We start from the raw sequence: 19,710 nt of genomic DNA, 5'->3' as shown, positions 1-19,710 counted from the left end.
AAAATAACCAGGAGAAGTAATAGAATAGAAGCTGGGCACTTCCTACCCCTCAAGGCCTAACTAAAGTTGACTCTTACATTTATTCCATATTCTTTCTCTTTAGCATATTTTTCTTCTATTGTAAAACATATCCACTCATGGACTTCCCTCCAGGTAGAGATAACTAAATTCTGCATGGTCTTGCATCTAATTACTATTTGCTTACATGGCATGAATTTTTTCCCACTGTATTGATGAGTGTCATGATCATATTGGATAATAGCTAAAGTATGGACCCTGAAGACAGAATTCCTGGGTTTGAACCACTCCTTGTGTGTACGGCCATGAGCCAGTTACACGTCCTCTCCTTACATTCCTCTCAGCTGGAAAGTGTTGATAAGTGGGCTGAATAGCTTTTGCTGTTGTTATTATCTCACACTCAAAAGGTGGAGGCCCTTTGGTGAGGGTAATGCCCAGTACAGCTTTGACACAGGTCTTTAAATCTCTCAGGTCAGATGCCTACCTGTTCTTGGCCACTAATTTGCTAAAAGAATGTCAATTAGTTCACTTGTGTATTTTCTCATTTTCTCAAAATTGTTCATGTTTCCTGTCTTCTAACATCAGCCTGACCTGAATGGCTTCTTTTGGAATTATTAACTTAAAGTCCATTTCTATGAGCTCATCTGGATGATTTTCCTCTAGCAGTCCCATAGATTTGCTCTCTGATCAATAATTCTCCCTATTTCATGCATCACTCTATTATTTTATTTTATATTATTTAAACCTATTTATTTAAACATACACACACAAAAAAACTTACTGAGAAACTGGGTTAGTCATACGTTACTGTTGGGAAGATTGTGAAATGGTACAACTGCTCTGGAAAACCACTTGGGGGTTGCTTTAAAAACTAGTCACAGCCCCACCCCTCCTGAGTGACAGTCATACTTGGAAGGAGGGCAGGGTCACAGTACCTCCCACAGCCTCTTGTTTCCTGTTCTAGAAGAGGTCAGGCAAATGTTTGTGGAGAATTTAGAGGTCTCAGTGATGGAGGAATTTCCTTATGAGCAGCGGCTTCCATTTCTTGTACGCTGGGCCATTCACCAAAGTGACTATATTCAGAGACAGAGAAGAAAAGCTGAAGTCTGTGTTTGTCTGCTTTGACCCACCCAGAATCCAAATCTTAGGCTTTGCTAAGTAAAATTTGTTTATATGGAAGATCAATTAATATACTGTATCTGTTTGGGAGTTCTTGCTCCTCTGAGTCCTGAGAACAAATCAAGATAAATTCACCAGGTACAGGAATGAAAAAGTGTGAGGAGATCTTTCTTTCTTGTGCAGTTATTTTTTTCCAATTAACAACGTGTTTGACCTCAAGTATATTTTTTCTTTCAGAGTTTGCAGTGGTATGCATGCAATTAAATCTTGCAACTTCCTTACCACCAGATGGCACTGGTACATAATGGACATCCTTGTCTTCCTACTATTCGTGTTCAAGATCTGCAGGTTGGACCTAGCTCTTAGGAATGGACACACCGACAACCAGGTAACTCTGACGGTCATCAGATACATAAATAAAAGAGGCAACAGCAAACCAGTAATAGCAATAGAAAACAACAGAAGAAATGAATATAACCATTCATTTCACTTTTGTTAGAAAATGTTTGAATGAAAAGTATTAATATGATGTTTGCAAAAATTTAGTAAACAGAAATTTCAATTAAATAGAGTTGGGAGATCAGAGGGGAAGCTCTCATACCCTGCAAGGACCAATGGGAAAAAGAAAAATTCATCTTCTTTCCTGGCAAGGACTCTCCCAATGAAATCCTAAGGCCTGTTTGTTTACCAGTGCCCTTCCAACTTCCTTTTTCCCTTTATAAAAGTGTTCTCCTTCCCTTGCTGTGTGGGGACTTGTGCATGGCTCACCATGGCTACAAACCCTGAATTGCAGTTCTCTGTTGATTCCAAATAAACCCATCTTTGTTGAAGAAATATCTGGCCATCTATTTGTTTCGAGTCAACGTGTTCAAACAAAATATTTACCTACACTGGCTTTAATTCTCTTAAAAGAAAAAAAAAAGCTCTTTTCAAATTCTGATTTGAAACTGATTTCATGCCAACAAGAAACTGAAATCAGCCAACAACTGATTTCATGGCTGTAATTTTTGAAACATATAACAATGGGACTTAGCTGATTTGGTGTTCAAACTTATCTTGAATGACAAAAACTTAAAACTGATAATCATGTACTGCTTTTTGTATTTGTTGTGCTACTGTTGACCACGATCAGTAAGAAATAACATTCCAGACTATTTTTGTACTGCTGATGCAATGGCACTAAACTATAAACTGCAAGCTATTACTGAACATCATGTTTCTTAGATTGTCACCTATAAATAAACTGGGATTCAAAGTGGATCTGTCGATTTTCTGAAAGAAAGGTCAACTTAAGAAAATGCACAACATGGAAGTTGCTAGTTAAGTTTTATTTTGGGCAAAATGAGGACTGCAGCCTGGAAGACTGCACTTCAGATAGCTCTGAGAAACTGCTTCAAAGAGACAGATGGAGGAAGGTCAGTATATCTATGATTTTGGTGAAGTGGGAAATACATGCAATCAAGCACATATTTTTCCAGAAGTTGCTGCTAGTCAGGAGGAACAGTTTCCACCATGAAGGATTTTAGTGCTTTTCTAGATATGAGGAGATACAAGAATTGGCCTCATAAAATAGGCTCCTAAAAATGTCTAACGATGTGAAGACCTGTCCTGCCAGTTTTTTCCCCCTGAGCACAGAGTGCCTCACTTTTGCTCTCCACAGTGAACTCCTTTCAGAGGGTGTTGAAACTCAGTAGAGGAGGCAGCAAATAATTTAATCTTCATAGAGATAGAGGGTAAGTGCCCATGGCAAGTGCCAGTTTGTAGTTGACAGAAAATAGTGCAAATATTTTAAGAGTTGCAGGTTGTTCTTAATGGAAAACTGAATATGTAAAGTTTTGTTTCATTTGTTAATACTTTAGATAACATTTTACTTTTTCTAAGTATGCTGTTTCAGAGTCTTACTTTCCTGCATGTTTATTTCATAAATTGAAGACATATGATACTGATACCAAAGGAAAAAAAAACATCATAACTAGTCTTTAGATCATTCCCTTTTGCAATGATTGTTTATAAATAAAAGATACCAGCTCTTCACTTCTCACTTACTAATTGTATTTAGTGAAAATCATTTGGCAGTTCAGTATTTGTTACCCACCTCTCTTGCCAGCTAGATATGAGAAGGTATGTTTAACATATTTAAATCTGGATAACTTAATAAGCAAGTAAATAGACTATTTCATTGATGTGTAATATTTAATATTTGTTGTCCAAATCTAATCTCCTATGTAAAATATATGGGTTATTTGGGGGGGAAACTAATCATGCAATTACCTTACAACTCAACAGCTGTATTCCTGGGCATTTATCCCAGAGAAGACATTTTCACACAAAAACCTGTACATGAATGTTAATAGCAGCTTTGTTTTACCTAAAAACTGAAAACAACCCAAATGCCCTTCAGTGGGTGAACAACCCAGCTGTATGCCCATATCACGTAATACTACTCAGTGAGAAATGACCTACTGACACATGCAACAGTGTGGATGGGTTTCAAGAATCTTATGCTGAGTGAAATACGGCAATCCCAGAAGATAACATACTAAATGATTTTATTTATGCAGCATTCTTGAAATGACAAAATTACAGAAATGGAGAACAGATTAGTGATTGCCAGAGATTAAGGAAGGAGTAGGTCTGAAAGAAAAGTGGCAGCCTGGGCAATCTGAAGACTGGGAATCTTTCTTTATCTTGAATCTACCAATATAACCTGGTTATAATATTGTACTATAAGAAGGCAATGGCAAGCTACTCCAGTACTCTTGCCTGGAAAATCCCACGGATGGAGGAGCCTGGTAGGCTGCAGTCCATGGGGTCGCTACAGGTCGGACGTGACTGAGCGACTTCACTTTCACTTTTCACTTTCACGCAATGGAGAAGGCAATGGCAGCCCACTCCAGTGTTCTTGCCTGGAGAATCCCGGGGAGGGCAGAGCCTGGTGGGCTGCCGTCTATGGGGTCGCACAGAGTCGGACACGACTGGAGCAACTTAGCAGCAGCAGCATAAGTGTTACAAGCTGTTGCCTTTGGGGGAACCTGGATAAAGAATAAGATGATCTCTGGGTATTATTTCTTATAACTACATGTGAATAAACAATTATCACAAAATTTTTTAAATTTAATTTCTAAAAATCTGTGATTTTTATTTATTTGTCCTGTTTATTTTTTCTTTGGATTAGTCTATGTCATATATGTATATAGGGTGCAATATGATCTTAACATAAAAGATATTTTTTACTTATATTCTACATTCAGCCTCATTAAAAAAAAAAAAAGGAGTTCTTTTAAACTGGGTACTTTTGTTACATTTTGTTACATTTAGAAGACCACAACTCAGTTGATAAATTATCTGCCTCAATACAGGAGACCTGGGTTGGGAAGATCCCCCAGAGAAGGAAATGGCAACTCACTCCAGTATTCTTGCCCGGAGAATTCCATGGACAGAGGAGCCAGGCGGACTACAAACCGTGGGGTCGCAAGAGTCGGACATGATTTAGCCACTAAACCAACCAACCATAAACACAAACAAAGATTCCCCTTGAAAGTTTTGACCTACTTCTTGGTTTCATTGTTCAAAGTTCTGCTATCATTTCTCATACTTCTAACCTTTCTGTCATTTACTTTAATATTTCAAAATCATAACATGAGGAAAGTGCAAAGTTGGTTTGGCACAAAGTGGCTTTAAATACACCAGGACCCACAGCACGTATGGACAGCTGTGTTTGGGGAGTGTGAACAAAAACTTCTGTCGCCGGACAGCCTGGAATCTTTGCGCTGACTTGGAACTTCTCTCCAACAGTCAGCAGCGCGCTAACGGTAATAGGCCGACAGTCCTGAGTGACGTCTGGACGCCAGGTCGGGGCGTTTCAAGCTACAGCGCCACTGCCCTGCTTTGAGCCGCTGACGGATCCCGGCGGTGCTTTAATAGCGGCCCTACGTGGCAGAATTGGGAACTGCAGGCACTCGGCGGCATCCTTGACCCCTGCGCGGAGGAGCGGCAGCTCCGTATTTTCCTCTAGCCTTCGCCAAAGGAAGAAAAGCACTGGAATGGAGCCAGGATGCTCTGGGCCTGGCCCTTTCCGCACTGCACACGAGTGCAGCGGGCCGGGGTCACAGTGGTCCTAGAGCCGCTCCAGCAAGCGGGGGAGGAGTGATAGGCCATTTGTGCTTGGCTTGGCACTCCCTGGACCACGTCCTTTTCTCTCTACATCATCACCTTCTTGCTTGGTACTATTAATGATTTTCTCAAAGCTTCCAAGATCTCCCTCTACCCCTAGTATGCAAACACAATGAGCTTCCTGAAATATGAATCAAATTCTGGCATCCTCCATTCAAAAGCCACTCCCTCCTCACCTCTCCAAATTCCTGTTTACTGGTCTCCAACCTTGTGGACCACGGCCGCCTTCTCTTTGACCATGTCAAGCCTTTTTGTGCAAACTGAGGAGGGCTCTTCCCTGTCAATGGCTGCCTCATTGTCATCCTTCAGATCTCAGTTCAAAAGCCCCTCCACAGACAGGCCTTATCTAAAGGAGGATGCTCACACCTAATCAACTCCAGCCAATTACTCTCTCATATCACCAGGTTTTTTCTGTCATAGATGGAGGTTCTGGTATTTATTTATCGTTCATCCCTTCCACTGAAATATTAGTTCCATAAAGGCTAGACTGTTTATCTTGATCACAGCTAACTTTGTAATACCAAGCACAATGTCTGCTTAGAGAAGGCATTCAATATGTTTGAATTACTAAATAGATGAAAAACCATTTAGTCTACTAAAAAATTGGGGGTGGTGGTAAATGTGGCTATGAAAATGGATCAGGAGGTATGAGAGTTGCACAGCAGAGATTCACTCAAAACAATGACATGGATTTTACATGAAGTCAGAGGAACCCCTTCCCTAACACAGAACAAGTATTCCTGTGGACTCACTTGCTCTGGAAATGGGATACATCTATTGGAAATATTTAATTTTTTTAATGATAGAACTAAAACAGAGACATTAAGAGAAATGAATAACATTAAACCAAGCATTATTTATAAGTCAAGATCCTAATTCACAGTATGTTACAAAATTGGAAGTGCTAAGTAATATTATTCTTGTATCTTTCACACAAACAAAATTTTTAGAAGAGCTGATGGCCATGATATACAATAGAGTTTTTATACCATAGGCTGGAAATTGCTTTTTGAACAAAAACAAACAAATAAAAACTCAGGACACAGAGAAAGCAACTACTTTAAAAACTGATTTCACAGTAATTTTTCTGTATATTTTGAGTTATCTTTACATTACCTATAGGCATGTCAAATAAATTCATTTCTTTTCCTGTTAATAAAAAAGGTACATTCACAGAATCAGTGCACTCAATAAAGTAAACAGATGAAACAGGACACCTAGAGTCAACACATCTTCAATCCAAGTCTAGCCACTCAAAACCACAAACTTCTGTTCATTTTCAATGAATCCTCTCATCTTTACGATTTCAAATATGACTGTTCAGTAGGCCAGTTCTTCAGGACGACAGGATGTGTAGCCCAACACAGGATCACCCAAAACTATGTTAACATTTCCAGGATGCTTGTGTGGAGTCCACGGAGTTTTGTGCGTAAAAATTAAGAAAGTCAAACACTAATGTTCAAGGCCAGGAGCATCCATCTTCCAGTCCTGTACTGGTTGAAATTCCTAAGGCTACCTTTCATCAGACAAGAGAGCAGTCCGTTCCTCCTCTGTGCCAAGGATATTTTGAAGTTCAGATCTATATTGAAGGAAAAAAGAAGCCAATCTCAATATTTCTCACCTTAAAAAAAAAACTCAGTACCTACATCACTACCCAACTATTTCCATATATATGTCTATCAGGTAATGAGGCACAGAGTGCCCAGAGATCTTCAGACTGGAAGAATGGGTATAAAATGTTGTTTTGCACTCCCACAAGCCAAATTTTAAAGGGAGGAAAAAAGGTCCAGAGTTGACCATACCTCCTCCTTCTCCTCAAGTGCTCCAACAGATAAAACAAGCCCATCGCTAGTCCCTTTAACACAATGAAAGATGTGGTTAATGTCAATTATCCAAGTCATGTTTCTCCATAAACATAAGAAAAATGAAAGGAAAAGACTAATTACTCACACTTGTCAGAGCCCAGAGACCCTGTAGAGCAGCTGCCCACTCGAAACCAATTTTCTCATAGAGAAATCCCCCCAGCGTTGGTCCTACAAAAGCACTAACAGTGGAAAAAAGAAAGAGAATTAAATAGAGCAAAAAAAAAAGTTACTTCTTATGGGCTACATGACCTCTTCAATTCATCATATTGAAACTACATGTGCATGCATGCTAAGTCGCTTCAGTTCTGTCTGACTATTTGTGACCCCATGGACTGTAGCCCATCAGGCTCCTCTGTCCATGGGAGTCTCCAGGCAAGAATACTGGAGTGGGTCGCCATGCCCTCCTCCAGGGGATCTTCCCGGCCCAGGGATCAAACCCTTATCTTGTCTCCTGCTTTGTAGGCGGATCCTTTACCACTAGCGCCACCTGGAAAGCCCTGAACAGGGCACTGCTGCTGCTGCTGCTGCTAAGTCGCTTCAGTCATGTCCGACTCTGTGTGACCTCATAGACGGCAGCCCACCAGGGTCCCCCGTCCCTGGGGTTCTCCAGGCAAGAACATTGGATTGGGTTGCCATTTCCTTCTCGAATGCATGAAAGTGAAAGGTGAAAGTGAAGTCGCTCAGTTGTATCCAACTCCTAGTGACCCCATGGACTGCAGCCTACCAGGCTCCTCTGTCTATGGGATTTTCCAGGCAAGAGTACTGGAGTGGGTTGCCATTACTTTCTCCAGAACAGGGCATTAGGTGTAAGAAAATAGAAAGTGAAAGTCACTCAGACGTGTCCGACTCTTTTCGACCCCGTGGACTGTATAGTTCATGGAATTCTCTAGGCCAGAATTCTGGAGTGGGTAGCCTTTCCCTTCTCCAGGGTATCTTCCCAACGCAGGGATTGAACCCAGGTCTCCCACATTGCAGGCAGATTCTTTACCAGCTGAGCCACAAGGGAAGTAAGAAAATAATTCTACCTGAAAAGGATGATGTTTTAAATGTTTAAACAATCCTAAAATTATGACTGCCTCTGAAAAGTTGGTGCCTTATATGAGAATTTTAAAAAGATGGCATGCATTCAAAAGAGTTTTTATTATATTCTCTCCAGGTATTTGTATTGAAAGTAACTCAGTACATACTGATTGATGATAGCTACGCAGCTAGCATATAATTCTCTCTCTGGTATAGTACAGAGTGGGCTCCCCTGGTGACTCAAAGGAAAAGAATCTGCCTGCCAATGCAGAAGACACAGTAGATGTGGGTTTGATCCCTGGGTCAGGAAGATGCCCTGGAGGAGGGCATAGCAACCCACTCGGTATTCTTACCTGGGAAATCCTATGGACAGAGGAGCCTGACAGGCTATAGTCCATGGGGTTGCAAAGAGTCAGACACGACTTAGCAACTGAACAACAACACAGTACAGAGTAAAAAACAGATACAAAAATGAATGAATAAATGAATACATCTTTAAACCTGAGACATGCTCCTGTTAAAAGAACTTTAAAATATCACTTAAATAAGACAAAGTATATGAGAAAACTGTTGGTATAACCACTTATCTTGAAGTCAGATAGCATGAGTCAAAACTGCAGCAATTGCCCTAAGAGAATTATGCACTTTCTTGCAGCTCATCTGACCTCTCAGTGTTTGAATTTCTCCATCTGTAAAGTGAGAGTAGTAGTCTCCAACTTACAAGCGTGAATTAAATTCCAAAGCTACTCACCCAACTGACCACATTGCACCAAAGAGACCTGACACAAGTCCCAGGGTACTTAATCCTTCTTCAAATCCATTTTCACTGCAAAAAGAAACAAGAGTATATTCATGATTAAAAGAGAAACTTTCATGAAACAAAGGAATAGCGTATGGTAGATAAATTAAACCAAACCAGGGATAATCTGGACAAACCCGACAGCAAGAGCACTCCATTTCTAAAATAAAAAGTTAACCTAATTTGAAGATATTCTCCTAGTTATGGTTACTCCAGGGTTTTCTAGAAATGCTTCTACTGTATATATAGGATATAATATTAAGAATCATAACCCACATACATTACATGTTTATTAAAGTTTACAATTAAGAAACCTTGAAATGAACATGTAAAGAGAGCAATGAGCAACTTTCAGAAAGTACAGAAGCAGCTCCTTATTCCTATGAGGACTGTTGAATTGGCACATCAGAACCAAGTTATTTTCCTGCTCAAGTTCACTTTGTGTTCTTCATCATCACATCTACTAAAGACTGACGGCCAAGTGACAAATGCCTGATGTGCTATTCAGTTCAGTTCAGTTCAGTCGCTCAGTCGTGTCTGACTCTTTGCAACCCTGTGAATTGCAGCACGCCAGGCCTCCCTGTCCATCACGAACTCCCAGAGTTCACTCAAACTCATAGTACTTCATAATAAAAAGATATATTTGGTCTTCTTCCCCATTCCTGGCACAGAGCTCCTAAAATTTGTGGACTTTCCTAAAAGATGAAAGCCATTAAAAAAAAAAAAATTGTCTTTTGTTGTATTAATGAAATAATTTTGGGACCAGTACCCAGGTGGCATGGAGAATCAATATGGATTAGAGGGTTGGAACTTTCAGCCCCCACAAACTTCTTCCTCATAGGGATGGGAATGGGGCTGGAGATTAAATCAATTGCCAATTGGCCAATGATTTAATCAGCCATGCCCATGTAATAAAGCTTTCATAAACATCCAAAGGGACTGAGTTCAGAATGCTCCCAGCTTGGGTAGCCAGAATGCTTCCACGTGCCACAGTGCTGGGCCCAGATAGAGGCTCCATTGCTTGGGACCTCACTGCCCTTTGTGTCTTGTCATCTGACTGGTTTCCTGAGATCTATGAGCTAGTCTAGTAAATTAATCAAATCCTAGTCATGGGAACTGCTGATTTACAGCCAGTGGGTCAGAAACACAGGTAACAACTTGCACTTGAAATTGGCTTCTGAAGCAGAGAGCAGTCTTGTGGGACTGAGCCCTTAACCTGTGGGATCTGCTGCTATCTCCAGCTAAGTGGTTTCAGAATTAATTGAATTGCAGGACACCCACCTGGTTTCAGAGACACACACACTGGAATTGGTACTAAAATCATTTTACCTGGTCACTCTGTGTCCTTGTATGGACCTCCACTGTGAGAAGGAAATGATGCTGAGGTCTTTCCACTGTGCTTTGGCTTTATTTTAAAATTTATTGAAGTATGATTTACTATGTTGTATTCATTCCTAACTGGAGAAGGCAATGACACCCCACTCCAGTACTCTTGCCTGGAACATCCCACGGACAAAGAAACCTGGTAGGCTCCAGTCCATGGGGTCGATAAGAGTTGGACCCGACTGAGCGACTTCACTTTCACTTTTCACTTTCATGCATTGGAGAAGGAAATGGCAACCCACTCCAGTGTTCTTGCCTGGAGAATCCCAGGGAGAGAGGAGCCTGGTGGGCTGCTGTCTATGGGGTTGCACAGAGTCTGACACGACTGAAGCGACTTAGCAGCAGCAGCAGCAGCAGCATTCATTCCTACTGTACAGCAAAGGGCTTCAGTTATGCATATACATATATATATGCTTTGACTTTTTAAAAGTAAATCTGTACCAAGGTGTAAACCAAGCCAAGCTTCTATCCACAACCCATTTTACCTATCACTGTATTAATATTACTCTCTATCATCATTTATATTATTGTATAGTTGCTTATAATATTTATAACTATATTGTGTGACATGAAATCATGAAGATTTAGTAATGTAAAAAAATATCCAACATCCTACAAAATTGAGAAATTCAAGAAAGCTTGTGATGTTTACTGTTAATTACAACACTTCAAGCAACGGAAGTAACTTACTGTGCACAACTGAGAATCTCTGGGAAAGTTGGAATCAAGCCAATTCCAGCAGAGATACCATTTATGACTAATATCAGCACCAACAACCAGAGCTGACTGCAAAAAAGTTTTAGAGAAAAAAATAATTAACATTGAAAGAGACAACAAAGCTTCATACCAAAAAGGGCAGGCAGGATCTTGGGAGAAGTTCCTTTCACAGATTACAAGACTAGTCTGATTCTTATTCCCATCTGATCTTTACATTTTGATGGAAAAAAAAATCAATTCATTCTGCTATCCCAAGGTCTTTGGCCAAACATGTCACATGCCTGGAGTCAACTTGCCTTATCACCATATAAAATCCTTTCAAAGTTGATTAAAATGTCAATATTAACACCCCTCCTTCAAGCACTTAGTTTTAAAATTCCATTGACTGAAAAAGGGCACAAAAGGGATGTGGTAAAGGAAGTGACAGGAACCTGCTATTCCTTCCATGCCAGGCCCTATGTCAGTTACTTCATATCCACTGCTCTTTTGAATCCTTGCAGCGACCCTGCCATGTGAGTCTGTTAAAACAATTAAAGAAGACAATCTAGGTGATAGAAGCAAACTTTACTTAACACTTCATGAGGTGTATGGTCTCCTTTCAGAGGACTGCAAAATGGGATGGAAGGCAGGAAGCTTTTACAGGTAAAGAGTAAAGAACAAGGAAGAGAAAATCAGAAAATATCTGATTGGCCAGGGCCACACAGTCTATCTTGTCTAGGGTGAGAAAGCCAGAGCAGGGTTGGCGATTGGGGGGTGACTGGCTGACTGGATATACTGCTTTCTGGTCAGGAGGGACATTTACAGGGACATGAAAGGTCTGTAAGCTTTGGTTTGCTGATATGGCACCCTGGGCTGGAGTCACTCCATCCTGAGCCTAGAAAGCTATTCCAGTGGCATAATTATCACCTGTTTTGTGTGTGTGTGTGGATAAGAAGACCTAGGCTCTTCAAAGTTAAATGAGTTACCCAAGTTCACACACCAAAGAAGGCAGAAAGTCCAAATACAAACCCAAACATGAAGGACTCTGAAATCCTTGCTTTTTCCATGTCATGTTTTGTCCCAGAGGTACCTAAAAATCTCTAAGTAGCTCACTTTATTTTAGCAAAGAAATTATAATAAACAAGCTTTAGTAAGCAGCTACCACATACTAACAATGACACAGAAACAAAAACAATTTAGTTCCTACCTCAAGGAGCAAGAAGTGGTGAAAAAAAAAAAAAAGAAAAGGCATATTCTAAGAACAATCAGCTAAAGGTAGATAACAAATGCTATTTTTAAAATAAAGTACAAATTGCAACTGAAACACAAAGGAGAAATAACCATTTTTCTCATTTGATATAGATTTTATGCACTGATGTTTGCTTAGACCATTGCTAGCATCCAGTAATACTGTCAGTAAAACAAATATTTCAGTATAGTCCTAAATCTCATAATTATTTAAATAATAAGATTCAAAGATACTAAGCATATCAGTGTTACACCAAAATTTTTAAAAATAATTCTTAATAATATTTGGCCAAAAATTTCAAAGAAGAAAAAAGATTACCTCTTAATGTGCAAGAATGGGGCAGGTCCTAAGAGCATATAGCAACCTGCTAAGGTTACGTTTCCAAAAATCAGAAGCCATTTCCTCAGGTGCTGAGAAAGAAAGTCCAAAGAGACTTAAGAGGTTAAAAACCTCCCATAATCCAAGAATATAAAGAAATCATCAAGGAATACAAGTCATGATATTAAAAAAAAATCAGTACATTGAAGAAAACAAAATTTTACATGTAAGAGAAAACAGGGTAGATGGTAAACACAAAAGCAAGTACAATCAGTATACCTCAAGACAGGGTGTGAGCAAAGGACAAGATCCCTTGGAAAGGGAGTATATTCTGGATTTTGCAAATGATGAGCTGTTTCAAATATAACAATTTTAAAGAAGCAATCACCACAAGAAACAGCCAAGTAGATGCATTATCTAGAAAAATTCACATTTTAAAAAGTATCAAATAAAATGTTTTCTTATAAACTACTGAAATGCAGGCTAAACATTACAAGGGTATGATATCCGTTCAGTTATATATATGGCTACATCTTAAAACTAAGCTCCAAACACTTTAAGACACTTGCTTTTTGTCACCTGGATTACCAAGTAATCTCCACATAATCAGTCTTCATAAATATATACCCACGTGCAACGAAGAGGGAAAACATGAAAATAAGCACCAGTATCACAGAAGCTTGAGACTTGGTGAATAGTACTAAGCCCTCTATACTGGTCATCTAGACTGAATCATTTAAACCTAGTTAAAGGAGAATAGAAGAAATTTTCTTTCAGGATGGCTCTGGGATAACGATGCATACTGACATGACCAGTCCTTTCAGTCTCATAGAAAAACTACATTTTATCCTTTCAAGTTGGTCAAGTCGTAAGTACCTTTGAGCTCTGTCCTGATTATTAACATCAATCCATTTTTTTTCATTGAGGGAACTTTTTCCTTTAGAAAGTCTAATCCAGGAGTTTTTCAACAGTTTTGGCATAAGCTTCCCCTTTTCCCAGCTGAAGCAATTAAAAAGTGAATCTGCTCAGGGTGATGACAAGTTGGAAGATACTGAGACCTCATACTGAAACCTCTCCATCAGCTCAAAGAAAAATGAATATTTAAGAATTTAAATGTTCTCACTGCTCCCCCTCCCCCACAAAGATAACTGTGGGGATGGATATATTAATTAAGTAGATGGAGTGAATCCTTTCACAATGGGTAGACATAGCAAATCACCATGATGTATACTTCAAATATCTTAAAGTTTTATTTGTCAACTATACTTCAATAAAGATAACATTTTAAAAAATTTGAATATGTTCATTCTGATCAGTAGCCCTGCAGAACTCCAGAAGTACAGTTGGACAACCACCAGTCTAAACATACAAAAGTCATTCGTAAATATCAATGAAGTGTACATACTGGCATTTTATCACTGAGTAGGCCCACCAGTGGTGAAGAAATGGCATAGGATAATGCCAAACCCAGGAATACCAGTCCCACATATCCAGCTGGTAAATTAAACTGTAAAAGAAATCCTGTGTTAAAGTTACATGGTTAAGTCATTTAAAAAAAATAAACATCTATCTTTTCCTTCTACATCTCTTCAGCTCTTATCACCTGCCATGAGGCTACAACTAACACTTAGCATCCTTCGTGATTTTTGTCTTACGCTTATAAATGGATTATTTTTTCATTATGGGAGAAGAAACCTAACCAGAGGTCAGAAATACAGGATGTTTTTGCTTTGTTAGCATTTGATAGTAAATATTGTATAATTACCCTTCTATGAAACACAGCATTTTTACATGTCAACCTGTGCTTTGCAAACATTGGTATACACAAAAAATTACCTGGAGAACTTGTTATAAGAGGTTCGTGAACCCCAGCCCAAGAATTTCTAATTCAAAAAGTCTGGGAGAAGGCCTGAGAATCTGCATGTCAAACAACAATCCCAGGTATGCTGTATGTCCACAGACTAAAGTGCATTGCTGTAAAAAGCACTGATGATAATATCTACTCTATCCACCTCAAAGGGATATTAATATCTAATTAAAGAATTAGATGGTATGACACTTTTAAAAAGACTTTTATAATAGTAAGCTACCTCATAACTCTGTTACTGTTACCAACATGATATAAATGCCTTTATTGGTTATCTGAGTCATTCTCATTTTCCTTAATCTCCTTCAGTTCAGTTCAGTCACTCAATTGTGTCCAACTCTTTGCAACCCCATGATTTGCAGCATGCCAGGCCTCCCTGTCCACTAGCAACTCCCGGACTTCATTCAAACTCACGTCCATCAAGTCCGTGATGCCATCCAGTCATCTCATCCTCTGTTGTCCCCTTCTCCTCCTGCCCACAATCCCTCTCAGCATCAGAGTCTTTTCCAATGAGTCAACACTTCGCATGAGGTGGCCAAAGTACTGGAGTTTCAGCTTTAGCATCATTCCTTCCAAAGAACACCCAGGACTGATCTCCTTTAGAATGGACTGGTTGGATCTTCTTGCAGTCCAAGGGACCCTCAAGAGTCTTCTTCAACACCACAGTTCAAAAGCATCAATTCTTCGGCACTCAGGAAATGGGAACCCACTCCAGTGTTCTTGCCTGGAGAATCCCAGGGACGGGGAAGCCTGGTGGGCTGCCGTCTATGAGGTCACACAGAGTCAGACACGACTGAAGTGACTAAGCAGCAGCAGCAGCCTTCTTCACAGTCCAACTCTCACATCCATACATGACATAGCCTTGACTAGACGGACCTTTGTTGGCAAAGTAATGTCTCTGCTTTTGAATATGTTATCTAGGTTAGTCATAACTTTCCTTCCAAGGACTAAGCGTCTTTTAATTTCATGGCTGCAGTCACCATCTGCAGTGATTTTGGAGCCCCCAAAAATAAAGTCTGACACTGTTTCCACTGTTTCTCCATCTATTTCCCATGAAGTGATGGGACAAGATGCCATGATCTTCATTTTCTGAATGTTGAGCTTTAAGTCAACTTTTTCCCTCTCCTCTTTCACTTTCATCAAGAGGCTTTTTAGTTCCTCTTCACTTTCTGCCATAAGAATGGTGTCATCTGCATATCTGAGGTTATTGATATTTCTCCCGGCAATCTTGATTCCAGCTTGTGCTTCTTCCAGCCCAGCGTTACTCATGATGTACTCTGCAGAGAAGTTAAATAAGCAGGGTGACAATATACAGCCTTGACATACTCCTTTTCCTATTTGGAACCAGTCTGTTGTTCCATGTCCAGTTCTAACTGTTTTCCTGACCTGCATATAGGTTTCTCAAGAGGCAGGTCAGGTGGTCTGGTATTCCCATCTCTTGAAGAATTGTCCACAGTTTACTGTGATCCACACAGTCAAAGGCTTTGGCATAGTCAATAAAGCAGAAATAGATGTCTTTCTGGAACTCTCTTGCTTTTTCCATGATCCAGCGGAATTTGGCAATTTGATCTCTGGTTCCTCTGCCTTTTCTAAATCCAGCTTGAACATCTGGAAGTTCATGGTTCACATATTGCTGAAGCCTGGCTTGGAGAATTTTGAGCAATACTTTACTAGTGTGTGAGATGAGTGCAATTGTGCAGTAGTTTGAGCATTCTTTGGCATTGCCTTTCTTTGGGATCGGAATGAAAACTGACCTTTTCCAGTCCTGTGGCCACTGCTGAGTTTTCCAAATTTGCTGGCATATTGAGGGCAGCACTTTCACAGCATCATCTTTCAGGATTTGAAATAGCTCCACTGAAATTTCATCACCTCCACTAGCTTTGTTCATAGTGATGTTTTCTAAGGCCCACTTGACTTCACATTCCAGGATGTCTGGCTCTAGGTCAGTGATTACACCATTGTGATTATCTGGGTTGTGAAGATCTTTTTTGTATAGTTCTTCTGTGTATTCTTGCCACCTCTTCTTAATATCTTCTGCTTCTGTTAGGTCCATACCATTTCTGTCCTTTATTGAACCCATCTTTGCATGAAATGTCCCCTTGGTATCTCTAATTTTCTTGAAGAGATCTCTAGTCATTCCCATTCTGTTGCTTTCCTCTATTTCTTTGCACTGATCGCTGAGGAAGGCTTTCTTATCTCTCCTTGCTATTCTTTGGAACTCTGCATTCAGATGTTTATATCTTTCCTTTTCTCCTTTGCTTTTCACTTCTCTTCTTTTCACAGCTATTTGTAAGGCCTCCCCCGACAGCCATTTTGCTTTTTTGCATTTCCTTTCCATGGGGATGGTCTTGATCCTTGTCTCGTGTACAATACTACTCTTTAATTAAGCACATGGGATCTACTTAAGTCAGTATATGTTTTAACAATTTTTATGACATAATTCAAGCTAAAAATTAGCCTTTTAAAGACAGTAGTGAGATATAAAAGTCAGAAATATCCTCTTCTGATTTTAAAACACGGTGGACCCCTTCCTTCCCTAAAAGACTGGTCGACCAATAATGGGACAGTAAAAAGCCAATTCAAACAACAGATAAGGCAGAAGAAGGGCAACAGGAAAAAAAAAAAGTGATAGAAAAACAGGGAAGTACATTTCTAAAGATTTTTATAAGTTATACATGAGCAACCTGGGTTTATGAAAGATTGTTAAAATTTTTTTCAAGGTTTGGACAGAGTTCTTAAAAGGAAGAAAAATGACTCTTAAGCAGACTCGTTGTTGACAATATGAATGGAATGTGTCATTGAAAACACAAGATATTTCTCTTATGCATTACCTCATAGATGCTCACTGCTTAATTGTAATATTATATTATTTTCCAAAACTTAGGCCTGACAGTAAAATTACAGTCCCCAAGTTTACCCGTAGAATACCCTAAACTGTCAAGTGACTTGAAGGGGTTGTGTTTCTGATAATGGTGCTTTCTTCATTCTAGGGCCTCAAAGTGAACACGGGCTGCAGCTAGTAGATTTCTGTCTTTATAAACACAGCTTAACTCTCTAGTATAATTTACCTATCAGACCCAGTAATATACTCTATTGCATTATTTCTTAATAATCTTTTTTCAAAAATATCAAAGAACAAATTGCTATGACATCAAACTTTAAAATTCAGTCATTTTCAGCATTAAAAAAATAGAGTCTCCTGGTTCCTTTCTCCCATTTCAGATCAGTATAGTTCATAGTCTTTCACATATATGCAATAGACTAAAAGTAAATGGACCCAGAGGGGATCCATTAGAAAAGAAGGACATCTCACATTAAATGAGCCACTCAGAACCTCAAATGCCTCAATGGAATTTAAAACAGAGGAAAGTATCCTTGTTAAGCAGTCAGGATGCTGCCCAAGCCAGACCTATGATGACTAGAGCGAGGCCTAGGAGAAAGAGACCATTTACACAAATCAGACCCCTAGTTATAGAGACATCACAGAGGGAAGGTACAGGCTATGTTGATGTATAGATTTCATTCTGCCTCCTCCTTGCAGCCACACCCAGAACTTTCTAGCAAGCAGGGCCTGAGAACAAGCAATTATGTGCACCTACCACAATGGGGAGTTTTCATCACCAGGCTACTCACCTTCTCCAAAACAAAGAGGGACAGTGTAGGATCAAGGAAGCCAAAACAGGAGCTGAATGAGGTGATGACAAAGGATAAAAAGGCAACCTTGGGTAAAGTGATGAGTTTCCAGAATGAGTGTTTCCCTTTATCAGACTCTTTGGGGTAAAAATTTAAAAAGAAATTAGAGTAATTAACATTGCTGAACTTAATCTTTCAGTCTACTTTCAAAAGTAAAATTGGTAGCGCCATCTTTATCCAGTAATTAAAACAACCATGCCTCTGAGTTTGCCTAAAATTGCACATTATCAACATTTGCATATAAGTTATTCAAACCTAGAGGCCATTTTCAGGTACTTAAAAAATAATTTCTCAGATTCAAAAAAAATCAACTGGAATCAGAGTATGAGGAGAAGTGGTCTTGGTTATAGGTCATAATCTAGAAGGCTTTCCCCAGATGGGAGAGAGAACACATAAAGTTGCCCTTGGTGGTAGGAAAAACCAGACACTTTATCAGCCAACAATGTGTGTGTGCTGAGGAGGAATCTGAGTCAATCAAAGAACACAAGACAATTTTTTTCTGCTTATGGAAAAACACTGGATTGAAAGGGACGCCAGTGAATCACGAGTACATTCAATTTGGCATCAAGGTCAGCTAAGAGCCAACCTCCTGTCAGTCGCTCAGTCGTGTCTGACTCTGCAACCCCACAGACTGTAGCCCACCAGGCTCCTGTGTCCATGGGATTCTCCAGGCAAGAATACTGGAGTGGCTTGCCATTCCCTTCTCCAGAGGATCTTCTCAACCCAAGGATCGAACCCTGGTCTTCTGCATTGCAAGCAGATTCTTTACTGTCTGAGCTACAGGAAATCCTTTGAGCTATAGGGAAGCACCAACCTCAGGTGCTGCCATTTCCCCAACAGCAACACAACTACTGCACTGTCCCAGGCACCAGGCACGGTTGCTCCCAAGCCTCCAATCATATCCTATAACTCCCTTCTTTTTCCCCTGCTAATTTTTCAATCTCTAGCCACTCTGTAAAGCCTCGTTCTGGTCCTAAGCATCCTGCAAATTTTACCTCCATTACCATGTAATTGAGCAACCTAAACTGCGTTTCATCTTACATGGTTTATTGTTTGATCACTTTCCTATCTTCCACCTAATGCGCTCAACAAAATCTTTGCTGAGTCAGGTACCATGCCAAATCACTGGACACACAAAGCCAAAGAAGACAAACTCAGATCCTGACCTCACAGAGAAGTTACAAAAAGGTGTGGTGAGAGCCAGGATGGAGGGTAGCAATTGGAGCATATGAGAGGCTTGCCTAATAAAGAGGGAAAGCTGTTTAAGAGAGAATTTATGAAAGTTGTAATATCTAAATTACTGTCTAAACGATGAGCTTGAGATGAGCAAGGAAAGAAGGAGGAAAGAATAATCCAGGCATATTATCCAGGAATGGCTCATTGTGAGACTCAAAAGTGAGGGGAAAGTATTCTGTTTGAGGAAATGAAAGAGCAAAAGTAAAGAAGGAGGGTGGAGATTGGAGTGTCGGGAGGAGAGATCATACTGCAGAAGGATGTAGTGATAAGATGA

General features: G+C 39.8%; 1 protein-coding gene and 1 long non-coding RNA gene across 8 annotated transcripts in view; one reads left to right on the top strand and one right to left on the bottom strand.

The window, feature by feature from the left end:
* The first annotated feature begins 942 nt into the window (after nucleotides 1–942).
* Nucleotides 943–4,680, top strand: LOC102410616. 2 transcript variants are annotated; one of them, XR_006542338.2, is made up of 4 exons: nucleotides 943–1,275; nucleotides 1,375–1,525; nucleotides 2,362–2,552; nucleotides 4,497–4,680. It is a non-coding gene; the product is annotated as an uncharacterized LOC102410616 (long non-coding RNA). The 2 variants fall into 2 exon arrangements; XR_003111911.3 differs by lacking the exon at nucleotides 2,362–2,552 and having other exon boundaries at nucleotides 956–1,275.
* A 1,466-nt stretch (nucleotides 4,681–6,146) lies between these two features.
* The window catches only part of SLC18B1 (solute carrier family 18 member B1), a 34,311-nt gene continuing 20,747 nt past the window's right edge, over nucleotides 6,147–19,710 (bottom strand). For 5 of the 6 annotated variants that reach the window (XM_044924215.2, XM_044924214.2, XM_044924216.2 and 2 more), the window contains 8 exons: nucleotides 18,141–18,277; nucleotides 14,046–14,147; nucleotides 12,641–12,732; nucleotides 11,068–11,163; nucleotides 8,947–9,021; nucleotides 7,261–7,354; nucleotides 7,113–7,165; nucleotides 6,147–6,889 (listed from right to left, as the gene is read on the bottom strand). In XM_044924215.2, the coding sequence (XP_044780150.2) occupies nucleotides 6,823–6,889; nucleotides 7,113–7,165; nucleotides 7,261–7,354; nucleotides 8,947–9,021; nucleotides 11,068–11,163; nucleotides 12,641–12,732; nucleotides 14,046–14,147; nucleotides 18,141–18,277 (716 nt within the window). In that variant the 3' untranslated portion in view covers nucleotides 6,147–6,822. The remainder of the gene's footprint in view (nucleotides 6,890–7,112; nucleotides 7,166–7,260; nucleotides 7,355–8,946; nucleotides 9,022–11,067; nucleotides 11,164–12,640; nucleotides 12,733–14,045; nucleotides 14,148–18,140; nucleotides 18,278–19,710) is intronic. The other variant, XM_025294519.3, reaches the window with a different exon arrangement.

Source organism: Bubalus bubalis, chromosome 10 (assembly GCF_019923935.1).
Source record: "Bubalus bubalis isolate 160015118507 breed Murrah chromosome 10, NDDB_SH_1, whole genome shotgun sequence".
Taxonomy (NCBI): domain Eukaryota; kingdom Metazoa; phylum Chordata; class Mammalia; order Artiodactyla; family Bovidae; genus Bubalus; species Bubalus bubalis.
This window is presented reverse-complemented; position numbering and strand designations above follow the sequence as displayed.